Source organism: Amblyomma americanum, chromosome 1, assembly GCF_052857255.1.
Source record: "Amblyomma americanum isolate KBUSLIRL-KWMA chromosome 1, ASM5285725v1, whole genome shotgun sequence".
In the NCBI taxonomy this organism is placed as follows: Eukaryota; Metazoa; Arthropoda; class Arachnida; order Ixodida; family Ixodidae; genus Amblyomma; species Amblyomma americanum.
The window spans coordinates 436,390,283-436,405,235 of record NC_135497.1 but is presented as its reverse complement, the minus strand read 5'-3'; the positions used below and the strand labels follow the sequence as shown (position 1 = coordinate 436,405,235).

The 14,953-nt window shown below is 44.5% G+C and overlaps 1 protein-coding gene across 1 annotated transcript in view; it reads left to right on the top strand.

The window, feature by feature from the left end:
* LOC144125253 (acetylcholinesterase-like) overlaps positions 1-14,953 on the top strand; it is a 339,544-nt gene that overhangs the window by 249,927 nt on the left and 74,664 nt on the right. The window contains exons 4-5 of the mRNA XM_077658480.1: positions 7,827-8,193; positions 14,487-14,727. Of these exons, the coding sequence (XP_077514606.1) occupies positions 7,827-8,193; positions 14,487-14,727 (608 nt within the window). The remainder of the gene's footprint in view (positions 1-7,826; positions 8,194-14,486; positions 14,728-14,953) is intronic.

Sequence of the window (14,953 nt, the reverse complement as noted above, 5' to 3'; positions counted from 1 at the left end):
ACTCAAGAACTAACTCTAAAGAAGTCATCGCTGAGGTTGTCCTTATTTTCTTCTTTTTTTTTGTCTCTGTGCCGTTGCACTGGAAAACTGTGAGCTTGAATCAAGAATGCCAACTAGCCGAAGTACTAACTCTATTGAAGTCAGCGATGTGTTCGTAATTCTTCTCTTCTTTCTTCTGTTCTTTGGCTGTGTGCCACTGCGCTGAAATTTATGAGATTGTATCAAGATTACCAACTAACCCAAAAACTAACGATACGGATGTAAGCCCTGTGTTCGTATTTCTGCTCTTCCTTCTTTTCTTTGGCTGCGTGCCGTTGCACTGAAAAACTATAAGCTTGAATTAAAAACACCAAGTAACCCAAGAACGAACTCTAATGAAGTCAGCGCTGTGGTCGTCCTTCTTTCCTTCTTTTCTTTCGCTCTTTGCCATTGCACTGGAAAACTGTGAGCTTCAATCAAGAACACCAAGTAACTCAAGAATTAACTCTAATGAAGTCAGCGCTGTGGTCATCCCTCTTCCTTCTTTTCTTTGGCTCTGTGCCGTTGCGCTGAAAAGCTATGAGCTTGAATCGCGAATATCAACTCACCCTACTGAAGTCAGCCCTGTGTTTGTCTTTCTCATATTCCTTCTTTTCTCTTGCTGTGCGCCGTTGTGCTGAAAATCTATGAGCTTGAATCAAGAATACCAACTAATCTAAAACTAACTCTATTGAAGTCAGCGCAGTGTTCGTCGTTATTCTCTTCCTTATTTTCTTTGGCTGTGTGCCGCTGCGCTGAAAAACTTTAAGCTTGAATCAAGATTACCTACTAAAATATGAACCAACTCTACTGAAGTCAGCCCTGTGTTTGCCTTTCTTATCTTCCTTCATCTTTCCTTTGGCTGTGTGCTGTTGCGGTGAAAAATAATGAGCTTGAATAAAGAATACTAGCAAATCTAGGAACTAACTCTACTGAAGTCAGCGCTGTGTTCGTACTTCTTTGCTTATTTTCTTTGGCTGTGTGCCATTGCGATGAAAACTGTGATCTTGAATCAAGAATACCATCTAATTTAAGAACTGACTCTATTGAAGTCAGCGCTGTGTTCGTCCTTCTTTTCTTCCATAATTTCTTTGGCTGTGTGCCGCTGCGCTGAAAAACTATGAGCTTGAATCAAGAATACCAACTCACCTATGAACTAACTCTACTGAAGTCAGCACTGCGTTTGCCTTTCTTCTCTTCCTTCTTTTCTTTGGCGACATGTCGGTGCGCTGAAAGTCTACGAGCTTGAATCAAAAATGCCAACAAGCCCAGAACTGGACTCTACTGAAGTCGGCGCTGTGTATGTCCTTCTCTTCCTTATAGTTTCCTTTAGCTGTGTGCCGTCGCGCTGAAAATCTATGAGCTTGAATCAAGAATACCAACTAGCCCAAGAACGACCTCTACTGAAGTCAGCGCTGTGTTCGCCCTTCTTCTCTTTATTGTTCTTTTCTTTGGCTGCGTGCCGATGCGCTGGAAAATTATGAGCTTTATTCAAGAATACCAACCAATCTAGAAACTAACTCTACTGAAGTCAGCGCTGTGTTCGTCCTTCTTTTCTTCTTTATTTTCTTTCGCTGTGTGCTCTTGCTCTGAAAAACTATGAGCTAGAACCAAGAATACCACCTAATCTGAGAACTAACTCAATTGATGTCAGCGCTGTGTTCGTCCTTCTTCTCGTCCTTACTTTCATCGGCTGTCTGCCATTGCGCTGAAAAACTATCAGCTTGAATCGAGAATACCAACTAACCCAAGAACTAACTCTAATGACGTCAACGCTTTGTTCTTCCTTCTTCTGCTCCTTCTTTTCTATGGATGTGTGCCGTTGCGTTGAAAAACTGTGAGCTTGAATTAACAATACCAACTAATCTATGAACTAACTCTACTGAATTTAGAGCTGTGTTCGTCCTTGTCTTCTTTATTTTATTTGGCTGTGTGCCGTTGCTCTTGAAAACTATGAGGTTGCATCAAGAATTCGAACTATCCCAAAAACTAACCCTACGGAAATAAGCCCTGGGTTCGTATTTCTGCACTTCCATCTTCTTTTCTTTGGCTGTGTGCCGTTGCACTAGAAAAGTGTGAGCTTGAATCAAGAACACCAAGTTACCCAAGAATTAACTTTAATGAAGTCAGCGCTATGGTCGTCCTTTTCTTTTACTTGGCTCTGTGCCGTTGCATTGGAAAACTATGAGCTTGAAATAAGAATGCCAACTAGCCCAAGAACAAACCCTACTGAAGTCAGTCCTGTCTTCGTTTTTCTTAACTTCCGTCCCCTTTTTTTGGCTCTGTGCCATTGCACACAAAAACTTTGAGCTTTAATAAAGAATACCAACTAACCCAAGAACTAACCCTGCTGAAGTAAGCCCTGTTTTCGTATTTCAGCTCTTCTATCTTCTTTTATTTGATTGTGTACCGTTGCACAGAAAAACTATGAGCTTGAATTAAGCAACACCAAGTAACCGAAGAATAAACTATAATGAAAACAGCGCTTTGGTCGTCCATCTTTTCTTCTTTGGCTCTGTGCGTTGCACTGGAAATCTGTGGTCTTGAATCAAGATTGCCAACCAGCCCAAGAATTAACCCTACTGAAGTCAGCCCTGTGTTCGTCTTTCTTATCTTCCGTCTCATTTTTTTTTTGGTTCTGTGCCGTTGCACTTAAAAGCTGTCATCTTTAATGAGGAATACAAACTAACCGAAGAACTAATTTTAATGAAGTAAGCGCTGTGTTTTTCATTCTTCTGTTCCTTATTGTTTTCTTTGGCTATGTGCCGTTGCGCTCAAAAACTGTGAGCTTGAGTTAAGAATACCAAAAAAATCTAAGAACTATCTCCACTGGAGCAAGATCTGTGTCGTATTTCTTCTCTTCCGTCTTCTTTCTTTGGCTGTGTGCGATTGCGCTTAAAACTGTGAGCTTGAATCAAGAATACCAACTAGCCCAAGACCTAGCTCTATTGAAGTGAACGATATTCGACCCTCTGTTTTTCTTCTTTTCTTACTTCTTTTCTTTAGCTTTGTGTCTCTGCGCTGAAAAACTGAGCTTGAATAAGGAATAACAACTAACCGAAGAAAAACTATATGAGCTTGAATCAAGAATACCAACTAGCCCAAGAACTAACCCTCATGAAGTCAGCCCTGCGTTCGTCTTCTCTTCCGTTTTTTTTTTGCTCTTTGCCGTTGCGCTGAAAAACTGTCAGCTTCAATCAAGAATACCAACTAACCGAAGAACTAACCCTACTGAAGTTCGTCCTGTGTTCGTCCTTCTCCTCTTCTTTCTTTTCTTTGGGTCTGTGCCATTGCGCTGAAAAACTATGTGAGCTTGAATCAAGAATACCAACTAGCCCAAGAACTAACACTCATGAAGTCAGCCCTGCGTTCGTCTTCTCTTCCGTTTTTTTTTTTTCACTTTGCCGTGGCGCTGAAAAACTGTGAGCATGAATCAGGAATACCAAATAACCCAAGAACTAATCCTACTGATGTCAGCCCCGGGTTCGTTTCTCTTCTCTTCCATCTATTTTTTGTGGCTCTGCTGCTGCACTGAAAAACTGTGAGCTTGAATCAAGAATGCCATCAAGCCCGAGAACTATCCCTACTGGAGTCAGCCCTGTGTTCGTCTTTGTTCTCTTCTATATTTTTTTGTGACTGTGTGCCAATGCACTAAAAATCTGTGAGCTTGAATCAAGAATGCCAAATAGCCCAAGAACTAACCCTTACGAAGTCAGCCCTTTCTACGTCTTTCTTCTCTTCCGCCTATTTTTGGCTCTGAGCCGTTCCACTGAAGAACTGTGAAGATGAATCAAGAATACCAACTAACCCAAGAACTAACCCTACTGAAGTCGGCCCTGTGTTCGTCTTTCTTCTCTTCCTTCGTTTTTGGATCTGTGCTGTTGCGCTGATAAACTAGCAGTTTGAATCAAGAATACCATCTAAGCTAAGAACTAACTGTACTGAGGTCAGCGCTTTGTTCGTCCTTCTTCTCTTCCTTAATTTCTTTGACAGTGTGCCGTTGCGCTGAAGAACTTTGAGCGTGAATCAAGAATACCACCTAATCTCAAAACCAACTCTATTGAATTCAGCTCTGTGTTCGTCCTTCTCTTATTTTCTTTGGCTGTGTGCTCCTGTGCTGAAAAAATATGAGATTGAAACAAGAATACCAACTAGCCCAAAACCTAACTCTACTAAAGTGAAGGCTGTGTTCGTCCTAGTTTCTTTATCTTCTTTGGCTGTGTGCCGTTTCACTGAAAATCTATGACATTAAATCAATAATAAAAACTAGGCCAAGAACTAACTCTACTGATGTCTGCGGTCTATTCGACCTTCTTCTTTTCCTTCTTTTCTCTGCCTGTGTGCCGTTGCACTAAAACTCTATATCCTTGAATCAAGAATAACAACTACCCTAGGAGCTAACTCTACTGTAATCATCGCCGTGTTTGTCCTTCTTCTCTTCGTTCTTTTCTTTGGCTGTGTGCCATTGCGCAGAAAATCTATGAGCTTGAATCATTAATACGCAATATAAAAGTGCTAACTCTGCGGAAGTTAGCGCTGGGTTTGCTCTTCTTCTCTGCCTTCTTTATTTGGCTGTCTACCATTGTGCTGAAAAAACATATGAGCTTGAATCAAGAATGCCAACTAGCACAAAAACTAATTCTATTGAAGTCAACGCGGTGCTTGTCCTTCTGCTGTTCCTTTTCTTTGCTTTGTCTGTGCGCCGTAGCACTGAAAAACTTTTAGCTTGAATGAAGAGTGCCCACTTGCACAACGACTAACGCTACTGAAGTCATCGCTGTATCCGTCCTTACCTTCTTCTTTTCTTTGTCTGTTTGCCGTTCTGCTGAAAAACAATGAGCTTGAATCAAGAATACCAACTAGATTAAGAACTAACTCTACTGAAGTAATCGCATTGTTCGTCCTTCTATTCCTTCTTAATTTTGGCTGTTTGCAATTGTGCTGAAATGCTCAGCTTGAATCAAGAATACCAAATAGATCAAGATCTATCTCTGAAGTCAGCGCTGGGTTCGTCCTTGAATCAAAAATACCTACTAATCCAAGAACTAACTCCACTGAAGTCAGCGCTGTGTTTGTCCTTCTCCTCTTTCTTTTTTCTTTGGCTTTGTGCTGAAGTACTATGAGCTTGAATCAATAATACCAACTACCCCAGAAATGAACCTACTGAAGTCAGCCCTGTGTTCGGCTTTCTTCTCTTCCGTCTTCTTTTCCCTGGCTCTGTGCCGTTGCGCTGAAAAACTAATGGCTTGAATCAAGAATACCAACTAACCCAAGAACAAACTCAAATGAAGTAAGCACTATGTTCGCCAATCTTTACCTTTTTTCTTTTGGCTGTGAGCCATTGAGCTGAAAAACTATGAGCTTGAATCAAGAATACCAACTAGCCTAATAACTAACTCGACTGAAGTCGGAACTGTGTTCGTCCTTGTTCTCTTTCTTCTTCTGTTCTTTGGCTGTGTGCCGTCGTGCTGAGAGACTATGAGCTTGAGTCAAGAATATCAACTATCCCAAGAACTACCTCTAATGAAGTGAGGGCTGTGTTCATCCCTCTTCTCTTCCTTATTTTTTTTTCGCTGTGTGCCATTGCCTTGAAAAACAATGAGGTTGAATACAGATTACCAACTAGCCCAAGACCTAACCCTACTGAAGCCGGCGCTGTGTTTGTCCTTCTCATCCTTCTGATTTTCTTTTGCTGTGTGCTGTTGCCCTGAAAAACCATGAGCTTGAATCAAGAATACGAACTGACCTAAAAACTAACCCTGCAGAATTGAGCCATGTGTTCGTCCTTCTCTTCCGTCTTCTTTTCTTTCCCTGTGTGCTGTTGCGCTGAAAATCTGAGCTTGATTTATTTATACCAACTAGCCCAAGACGTAACTCTACTGAATTCGACGCTGTGTTTCTCCTTCTCTTCCTTATTTTTTTTGGCTGTGTGCTGTTTCGCTAAGAACTATGAGCCTGAATCAAGAATACGAAAAAGCTCAAGAACTAACTCTACATAAGTGAGTGCTGTGCTCGTGCTTCTTCTCTTCCTTCTTTTTTTGGCTGTGCACCGTAGCACAGAAAAACTATGAGCTTGAATGAAGAATACCAACAAGCTCAAGAACTATCTCTATTGAAGTCAGCGCTGTGTTCGCCCTTTTCTTCCAGCTTTTCTTTGGCTGTTTGCCGTTGTGATGAAATCCTGTGAGCTTGAATCTAGAATACCAACTAGCCCAAACTCTAACTCTACTGAAGTCGGCGCTGCGTTCTTCGTTCTTCTCTTCCTTCTTTTCTTTGACTGTGTTCCATTGCGCTGATAAACTATGAGCTTGATTCAGTATTTACAACTAGCCCAAGAATTAACTCTACTGAAGTCAGAGCTATTTTCGTCCTTCTCTTTCTTGTTTTTCTTGGCTGTGTACCATTGCCCTGAAAAGCTCTGATATTGAATCAATAATACCAACTAGCCCAAGATCTTAATCTACTGAAGTCAGCACTGTGTTCGTCCTTCTATTCCTTCTTTTTTTCGGCTGTGTGCCATTGCGCTGAAAAATTATGAGCTTGAATCAAGAATCAATAATAGTGCCTAGAAACTTCTGGCAGAAGCATTTTTTCCTCTCTGCTGCTGCCGCTGCTGCTACTGATGGCGATGCTGGAGATTTACAAGGAGAACCTACTTAAAATCACAGTTCATTCGCAGCTGAGAGCAGCTCGGCCTGACTTCAATATCTTAAAGGGACACCGAGGACAACCTGAAGTTTTCTTGTACCTATGGATTACCCCATTTTAAACATAAAGACGGTACTTTTTTGGAAGACGAAACTTTTCTGAGCAAAAAAAATAAAAGGGCGAATAGAGATGTCACCATAGCCGGCCGATTTCGCGCCTCACCTGTCTTGCGTCGACACATTTTTTTACTATAATCGCAGAGGCTTGGCTACAACATGTTTCTGAAGGACATTCGCACAACGTGGACGCCTATTTCTTTAAGATGAATGGACGCTAAGGACAACTTTATAGTAATCTGGCTTATAGTAAAGATCCATTCGAGGATTTTTCTTGGGATGTTAATTATCTTCGTGCAGCCAAAACGCGCTTATTGGTGAGCAAATTCCATAAAAATTTTCCGCGCTTCTTTATTCAAACCTGCGAAGTCTACACGAAAAAGGCCTCCGTGATTGCCGTTGTGACGAGGACGATGTTGTAGCCAAGCCTCTACGATCCGACTAAAACTGTGTCGACGCACAACAGCTGAGCGGCGAAATGGGCCGGCGATGGTGACATCTGTATTCGTCCCTTAATTTTTTCAGCTCATAAAAGCTTTGTCTTCGAATTTCGATGAATGTGAAATTCTAGAGGCCTGTTTACTTTGCGGTATCAGTGCACGTTAAAAAAACCCAGTTGGTCGAAATTTCCGGAGAACTTCACTATGGCGTTCCTCATAGCTTGAGTCGGTTTGGCACGTTAAGCCCCATAACCCATAACCCAAAATCTTTGTCTTCCGTAAATGAACCGTTTTTATCTTCAGAATGGGGTGATCCACGGATACAAGAGAACTTCGGGTTGTCCTCTGTTCAGGTTACTCGGTATTGAACGCAGGCCACAGCATTAGGCCGTGTAATATTCTCTTTAGCGACTGTGCAGTTAACATGCGCTCCGTTGGATGTTTATTGGCAAGGTCGAACGTGCTTTCCAGTGTTTTCGTATCCCCTCTGTCAAACCTTGGCTAAGTACTTTGAAGTCTGTAGAAGGGAAGCACGGAGGCAAGCAGGATATTTAATGCTTCATGCACTCTTGATCGTGAATCTGGGCACACTGCTTTGTTCCAGTTTGCACAAGTGCCAGTCCTTGACGAGATCCCGGCTGGCACAAGCGAGGACTGCTTGCACTTGAACGTGTGGACGCCGACCATCGCGCCTTGCGCGACCGGATGCCAGCTCAAGCCAGTGCTGGTGTTCTTCTATGGACGGGACTTTGAGCACGGCTTCAGCGACTACCAGTACTTCGACGGCGCCTCCCTGTCCGGCTATACTGACACGGTGGTCGTCGTGCCCAGTTACCGGCTCGGTCTCTTCGGCTTCTTGAATGGAAACACCAACGACACGCCAGGAAATGTCGGCCTCCTTGACCAGCTCCTAGCACTCAATTGGATAAAAAATAATATCGCTGCTTTTCACGGAGATCCCCGAAATGTAGGTAACACTTTTTGGTCTTCTCCTGTTTTATATCCTCTGGATCAAGCCGTGCAGGTTTTTTATTTATTTACGTATTTTTATTCGCTTATTTTCTGATTATCGCAGGCGCTTTTTTTCACGCGCTGCAGAAAGAAGCGAAATAATTTAGAACGCCCACCACAAATACAAATAGTATATAAAAATTTCAGGTTGAAAGTGAGAGCAATACTTCATTAAAACGCTAAAACAAAATAACGTAGCTCGGTAAAAACAAACACAACAAAAACATTTAGCTGCTCCTGGTGTCCGTTGAGCATGCCTTAGTCGCACTCGTCGCTTCGTTGGCTATATTTTTATTTATACAATTACCCTAAAAAACCGAAAGCGCAATAAAAAATGAAGGAAGGAGAGGCTAAGTGCAATAAAAGTTGATCTCGCAGAACATACACAATAACAGGCAAACATTCATATAGTTCTTAGATGAAAAAAACGCGCCGTTGCAAGTAAAAAAAAAGTGTGCGGCTCCCAGACCATTCAAATCCTCAGGAAATACTTCAGGTTATCAACAAACCTGCTACATGACAGCTGTTGCGATGCCATCTTTTCGGGACCATATCTCGGTCCTAACAACAACAACGTTCGCTGAGGAATTTCATCTTATGGGGCTTGTAAGGTTGTCGCCTTTAAAAACTGCCCGCCTGTTAGCTTGTGGCACAAATCTCAAAATTCAGCGATACCTATCGTATCCGTCTTTATTATTTTTTTTTATATTCTGTCTCTCGCCTCCTTTGGTCTCGGTACAGTCCGGGTGTGTGTCCGCCCATTGAAACACCACTATCGCGTCATTCCTTTCGTTAAAATTATTTGTAACCAGCATACGCAGACGCGAACTCTCTGTGGCTTCAGCAGAGCGAGGACGCTCGTGCCTCCAGCCATACGCTATGAATCAAGTGTGGAGTGGCACCAGTGCGGGCACTCGATTCTACTGTGGCTGAGCTTGCGCACTGGTCTCCATGGCGCGAACGTCCTCAATTTCTACCTATCCAACGTATGGGCACAAACTTACGAACGTTATCAGACAGCACGTTGGGGGCAGTGTCCCTAACAAGTGCTGCCTGTTTTCTAAACTACGCATGTTCGTGGGTTTTAGCCTCCAGGCGACGTGTAGCCTCCAAGAGGCATTTCTAAGTTTCTGGCGGTGTCCTACCGTATTATGACCGCGCAGCACTCCTTACGACGACGAAGGATGCACGAGGCCCGAGGAAGGGCTGCGTGAGTGGCGTTGACACGTGATCGCCGCTTGGCCGCGTACTCGCCTCACCCCACGGCTTTGGCTTTGCTGCGCCCCTCGCCTATGCTTAGCCTCAGCCCCGTTCTTCTCTCCTCCTTCCTTACCACGCCGGATCCCCTCCGCCGCCGAGGCTATTGACGTTGCTTTGGTCTCCTCACTTGTGCTATTCATTGCCTTGCTGCTCAGTTCTCTCTCTCTCTCTTTCTTTCTTTCTTTCTTTCTTCCTTTTTTCGTACTTTTGTTTCTTTCTTCCTTTCTTTCTCTCTTTCTTTCTTTTCTATAATCTCATCATCTTTCTTTCCCTCGTGGCGAGGTTGAGGGGTTCACCGGGGAGTGAGGCGGCGAGACAGTTGCTGCGCCTCAAAGCCAATTTTGACGCGCCGGCCTCACTAAGTCTACTAGGTGGGCGCGGACGGCGCTTGTTTCGTGGGCAGCGCAACAGATGGGACAAGAGGAGAGACACATACACCAGCGATGACTAGCGACTAAAGGAATTTTATTGCGGCAACGGCAGTGCGTACCACAGCCCACGCCCACAACATTAAAAGATAAGAACGTTAAAACAAAGCAGCAAGAATCTTCGCATTATTAGCTAGAAAGAACTGATTTTTCTCATTTTGAGGCTGACAAAAGGAGTCCTGACGCACTTCAGCGCTCTTTTTCGAATTACATGCGCTTCAAATAGTTCGTGCAGAAGCTGGTTCTGGTAACTCATCAGAACCTTGTTTTTTGCGGTGCAAGAGCGGTGAAGTGCGTCAGCATTCCTTTCGTCACCATAACAAGCAAAAGATCACATTTCTTGTTGGCTAAAATTGCGAAGAATCTTGCTGCTTGGTTTTAACGTTTTTATGTTCATAATCCCTCTTCATTGCAGGATAGGCAACCAGATCTGGTTAACATCCTCGCCTTCTTTTTTCCTTTTTTTCGTCGATTTACACGACGCGGTTGTTGCGACGCGCGTCCTTTCTTTCAATCCTTCCTCTCATATCTCTTTTAACTCTTTTATTGTCTGCACGTGGCAGCTATTGTGGCCTAGTTTGGGCTAGTGGGCAGGCTCTCGCACTTTCAATTTCATTATTCCTGCAGTCACAACAACAACAATAAATTTTTTTCCAGTTGTCAGTCAGGGCTCGTATGTGTCTCTCTCCTTGTACAGGCTGTTGCGCTGCTAATGTTTGTGTCATGAACTAGCAAGCCTGGCTAATTCTTCTCTTCTTTCGACGAGAGTTGCAGATGCTTATATCACTCTAAAAACCTGCTGTGTGTTGCAAGCGTGTTTCTCACCCACCCTGTAATGTAGCCAGTGGCCTTCCTGGCGGACGCTTCTAGGGGCTCTAGAAAGGTCTAAGGTAACGTTGTGGTACGCCTGGAATGTTAAAGGATATCGCTTCACGAATACCCTAGAGCGAGAATATTTTTGGCACGCTTTGTAGAAGCACAGTTATCTCTAGTCAAAATTTTGTTTTCGGTGTTTTCGGGAATTACCTTCTGCTCGCTTCACTATTTGCGCGCTGAAAAGACAGCGCTCCTTCGCCAGCCCCACCGCCAACGCACGAAGAAATTCCCTGGACGCGGAGCCTCCTGGCCCGCTTGAACGACGAGGTTCAAGGGCCGCGGCAAAGTTTGCTGCCTGACGTCTGAAAATTCTAACCAAAGACCATCTCTGAGGTGGCATACGCAGGAGCGTGCGAAAGAGGAGGGTGCGAGTGTAAAAAATGGTTGGGTTTTACGTAGTTATACCGAGTAGACGTGCGAAAACGTGTATTTAGCCAGGTTGGCTCACTGCTGGATCGTCGGCACGTCTGGTGACGATATCAGAGTCAGGTTAAGTTTTAACCGAGGTGAAGCTGTTATGATCTGTTCGTACCGCAGTTGGAAGTTGATGACGACGACAATTGTGCACTGCGCAGCGCGTGAGTGTTACATTTAACACGAGGCGTGATCGGCTGCCGCTCTTGTGGAAGTAACCAGTGAAGCTGATCTGTTCGCGCCTCCACGGGTTCGAAACGAAAGCGCGGCAATGTTTATGTTATTTCTGCATGAGCTGTTGCTATGCTAGTTTGGCCAAGGTCACCCTTCCATTAGCTACAGCTGGCGCGACGCTCCTCCGAACCAGGCCGAGCATCCACCTTTCGATGCCACTTGCGCGACGCTTCTCCGAGCTAACCAGAGCTTACCTAAATTACTCCGAGGCTTCGCCCAAGATTCTTGGTTGGGACATTCTGAGGTAGTATTTTCGCTTTAAAAGTAGCAGAAAGGGGCTCGCCAACTTTGGTTTGCGATTGTGAATTGTTTGGTGCGTGTAGAAATATATTGTTTGGCTCAGGTGTTCATGACAACAAAATGAAATGAGCGAGCGAGTGTATGAGCTCTGAACAGCAGACGCTTAAAAACCCCTTTCGGGCCACTCGGTCACCGCCGCAAGGCTGCGGAAGACGCATAAAAGCATTATTCGAATACATGACCCCCTTAAAGTGCTCGTATATTCAGGGGTGCTGCACTCGGTGGGTAATGCTGGATGATTCCAGAACCAGCAAGTGTCTAGTATACGAAGTGCGATGCCGGTTTGACGCCGGAGAAGACGAGCCCTCTGCTGCTGGGAAATGGCAGCATTATTCGGGGTCATCCAGGGTAAAGAGATGAGCGAGTCTCTAAGCCTAAAAAGGGAACCTCTCAAGCACCACCCTAAAATCTCGATCAGAGGAATTTGAAGATTGCGGCTGGCAGCAATGACGAACGGTACTAAATTTTAGTCTAAACTCATTCAAAACGCGGATGAACAAACGCCCTCCCACAGCTGTCACTAAGAATCAAGTAGAGGGTAACCATTTTTTTTCCTCTTTACACAAATGTAATTGCCGCTCTTTTAAGGATGACATGAAGGTTTTTCGGGTTCACTTGTGCGTTCCATTTCTTGGCTGACATGGCAAGACTAAGGCCAGCCCTGTTTATTTTTCCTGCTTTCTTTGTCCCCTGAGGACCTGGGTGAGGCAGCTGGCAAGCCTAATTTGAGTTATTGATTCGTACTGGCTGACACATTATTCACCAATACATTGTTCTCGATCCAGTAAGTACATTTGTAGTACACTTCTTTTACAGCGGTTGATGTTAGAACGGTGCTCCATGAAATAATGGCGTCAGCCTTTGGTCATTAAGAAAAGGGACGAACCTCCTCATTTGTTCCATTGAGACGGAGGTTGTGAGGAAAAGAGGAAAGAGATCGCTTACCTTTTGTCTCTCAAACCTCAGCCGCGTTTACCTCTTGAAAAGGTTGCGTAACCACACAAGCTGCGGTTCGTTGGTGCTCTAATTTTCCATCAAGGTGGTGGCGCCTTCGCCATTTTAATTCAGAAGATTATAGTAGTGGTCCATCATTGTTCCAAAACACTGTTTTTTTGGTTTTCTAGAAGGTACGAAGAATATAACCAACCCCGTTATATAGCGTTCATTGATAACGAGAAAGCTTTCACTCAGTGGAAAAATTACCAGTCATGCAGGCATTGCGTAATCAGGGAACGAGGAGTCATGTGAAAATACTGGAAGATATAACAACAGCGCAGCTACCATAACCCTCCGTAAAGTCAGCAATAAAATTCTTATAAGAAAGGGAACCGGCAATAGGAAGTGTGTCAGGCAGGGAGACACTATCTCGCCAATGTTATTCACTACCTATTTATAGGAGCTGTTCTGAGGCCTGGACTGGAAGCAGTTAGAGATGAGAGTTCATGAAGAAGACCTAATTAATTTGCCATACTCAACCGGTACTCAACCATAGGGCAGAAACGTGGAGGCTAACGAAAAGGGTTCAGTTTAAGTTAAGGACAACTAAGTGAGCTATGGCGGGAAATATGATATATATAACATTAAAATACAGGAATAAAACAGAGTTGATGAGGGCCCAAACGCGGGTAGATTACACCCACGGTGTCAGAATAATATACAGTATTCTTGCATCGTGATCACATCTTAGTGGAAATCAAGCGGAAGAAATGGGCTTGGGCAGGGCATGTATTGCGAAGGCAAGATAACCGCTGGTCGCGAAGGGTAACAGCGCGGATTCTAAAAGAAGGCAAGCGTATCTGGGGGCGGGAGAAGGTTAATTGGGCGGATGAAATATAAAGTTGGCCGGGATAAAGTTGCCGCAGGTGCCAAAGGACAGGGTTAATTTGAAATATATGGGAGAGGCTTTTGCCTTGCAGTGTGTAGTTAGGATGATGACGAAAAGACATGTGATCTTCAAATTCAGTGACCTTGAGTAAATGTGCCAGGGTAGACATTTTAAAGCTCCTTTTTATACTAAATGCCGGTAAAGTTGTTATAAAACCGAACGACGTTTTCCGACCGTGCAAAAGCTGTCATTGTCCAAAACAGAAGCGTTAACGTGAAAGCAAGGAAGGTGCAGCTGGCGCAGATGAAGCCTGCTATCACGCATATGCAGCTGCCGCTGTGATCAGCCACATACTCTGGGTGACCGACCACAATTTTTTGCTGACAAGGCATTGATGTACATCCGGATGAAAGGGTCGTTTTAACGCGACAGCGTTAGAGCGGGTTTTCGCGTTCATTATCAAGATTGGTCGAGAGGTTTGTAATGTCGCACGTAGAGCTCTGAAGTGAACATGAATAGAACACAAGTTCAATTGTGCCTATGAGCTCGTATTGTGACTGAACAGTCATTGTGATATTTAAGGATGTAAGGTAAATACCCTGCGCTGAAAAGAAAAAAAAATGGGGCAATTTGTTCGGAATCGAGCACATTACCCTTGAGTTAGAAGTCAGGCGCGGTAACCGTAGGCGACTGAGGGGCGACCGTCCGACTTGGTTAAAGAGATACCTTGTGTGTCTTGTGGTGTATCACGTGGTCTTGTGTGCCTTTTGATGTATTCTAATGAGTTTTTTAAATTCGAAAGACGTGCTACTTAACAAATAATCATAATTCTGTCGCGTCAAACCTTTGTAAAGAGCATAAGTGTCTCCTCACTTTTTTTACTGCTCCTCACAAATTTTCCCACTGGTGCAGGTAGCCTTGGTGGGCTACGACACTGGCGCCAGCTCGCTCGGATACCTAATGATGGCGGACGGAAGCGCGCCCTTCAGCCGCTTCTTCTTCCACTCGGGCAGCCCGCTGCGGCTACTCCCGGAGAACTCGGGTGCAGCGGGGCTGGCCAACATGCGCGCTGTAGCCGACCTCGTGTCCTGTTCGCATGCCTCCGACGAGCGGACGGTGGCGTGCCTCCGACGCGCCAGCATAAACGACCTCGTCGCGTGAGTGCGCTGCGCCTGCTCTTAGGCTGCCCATAAGATGCTTGAGATCCCGTTGCCGAGTTACTGCCCACATATAATTGGAATTGATCAATACATGGCAGCACAGGAACTCCAGCAACATTAAATGTCTTTCTTCCGTAGGGGCGCCGGCCGCTTCACTCATGTAGTCATATGTACCATCAGCGTCAAATGAAACGTGTGCGAAGGAGCTGAAACGCTAGCACAA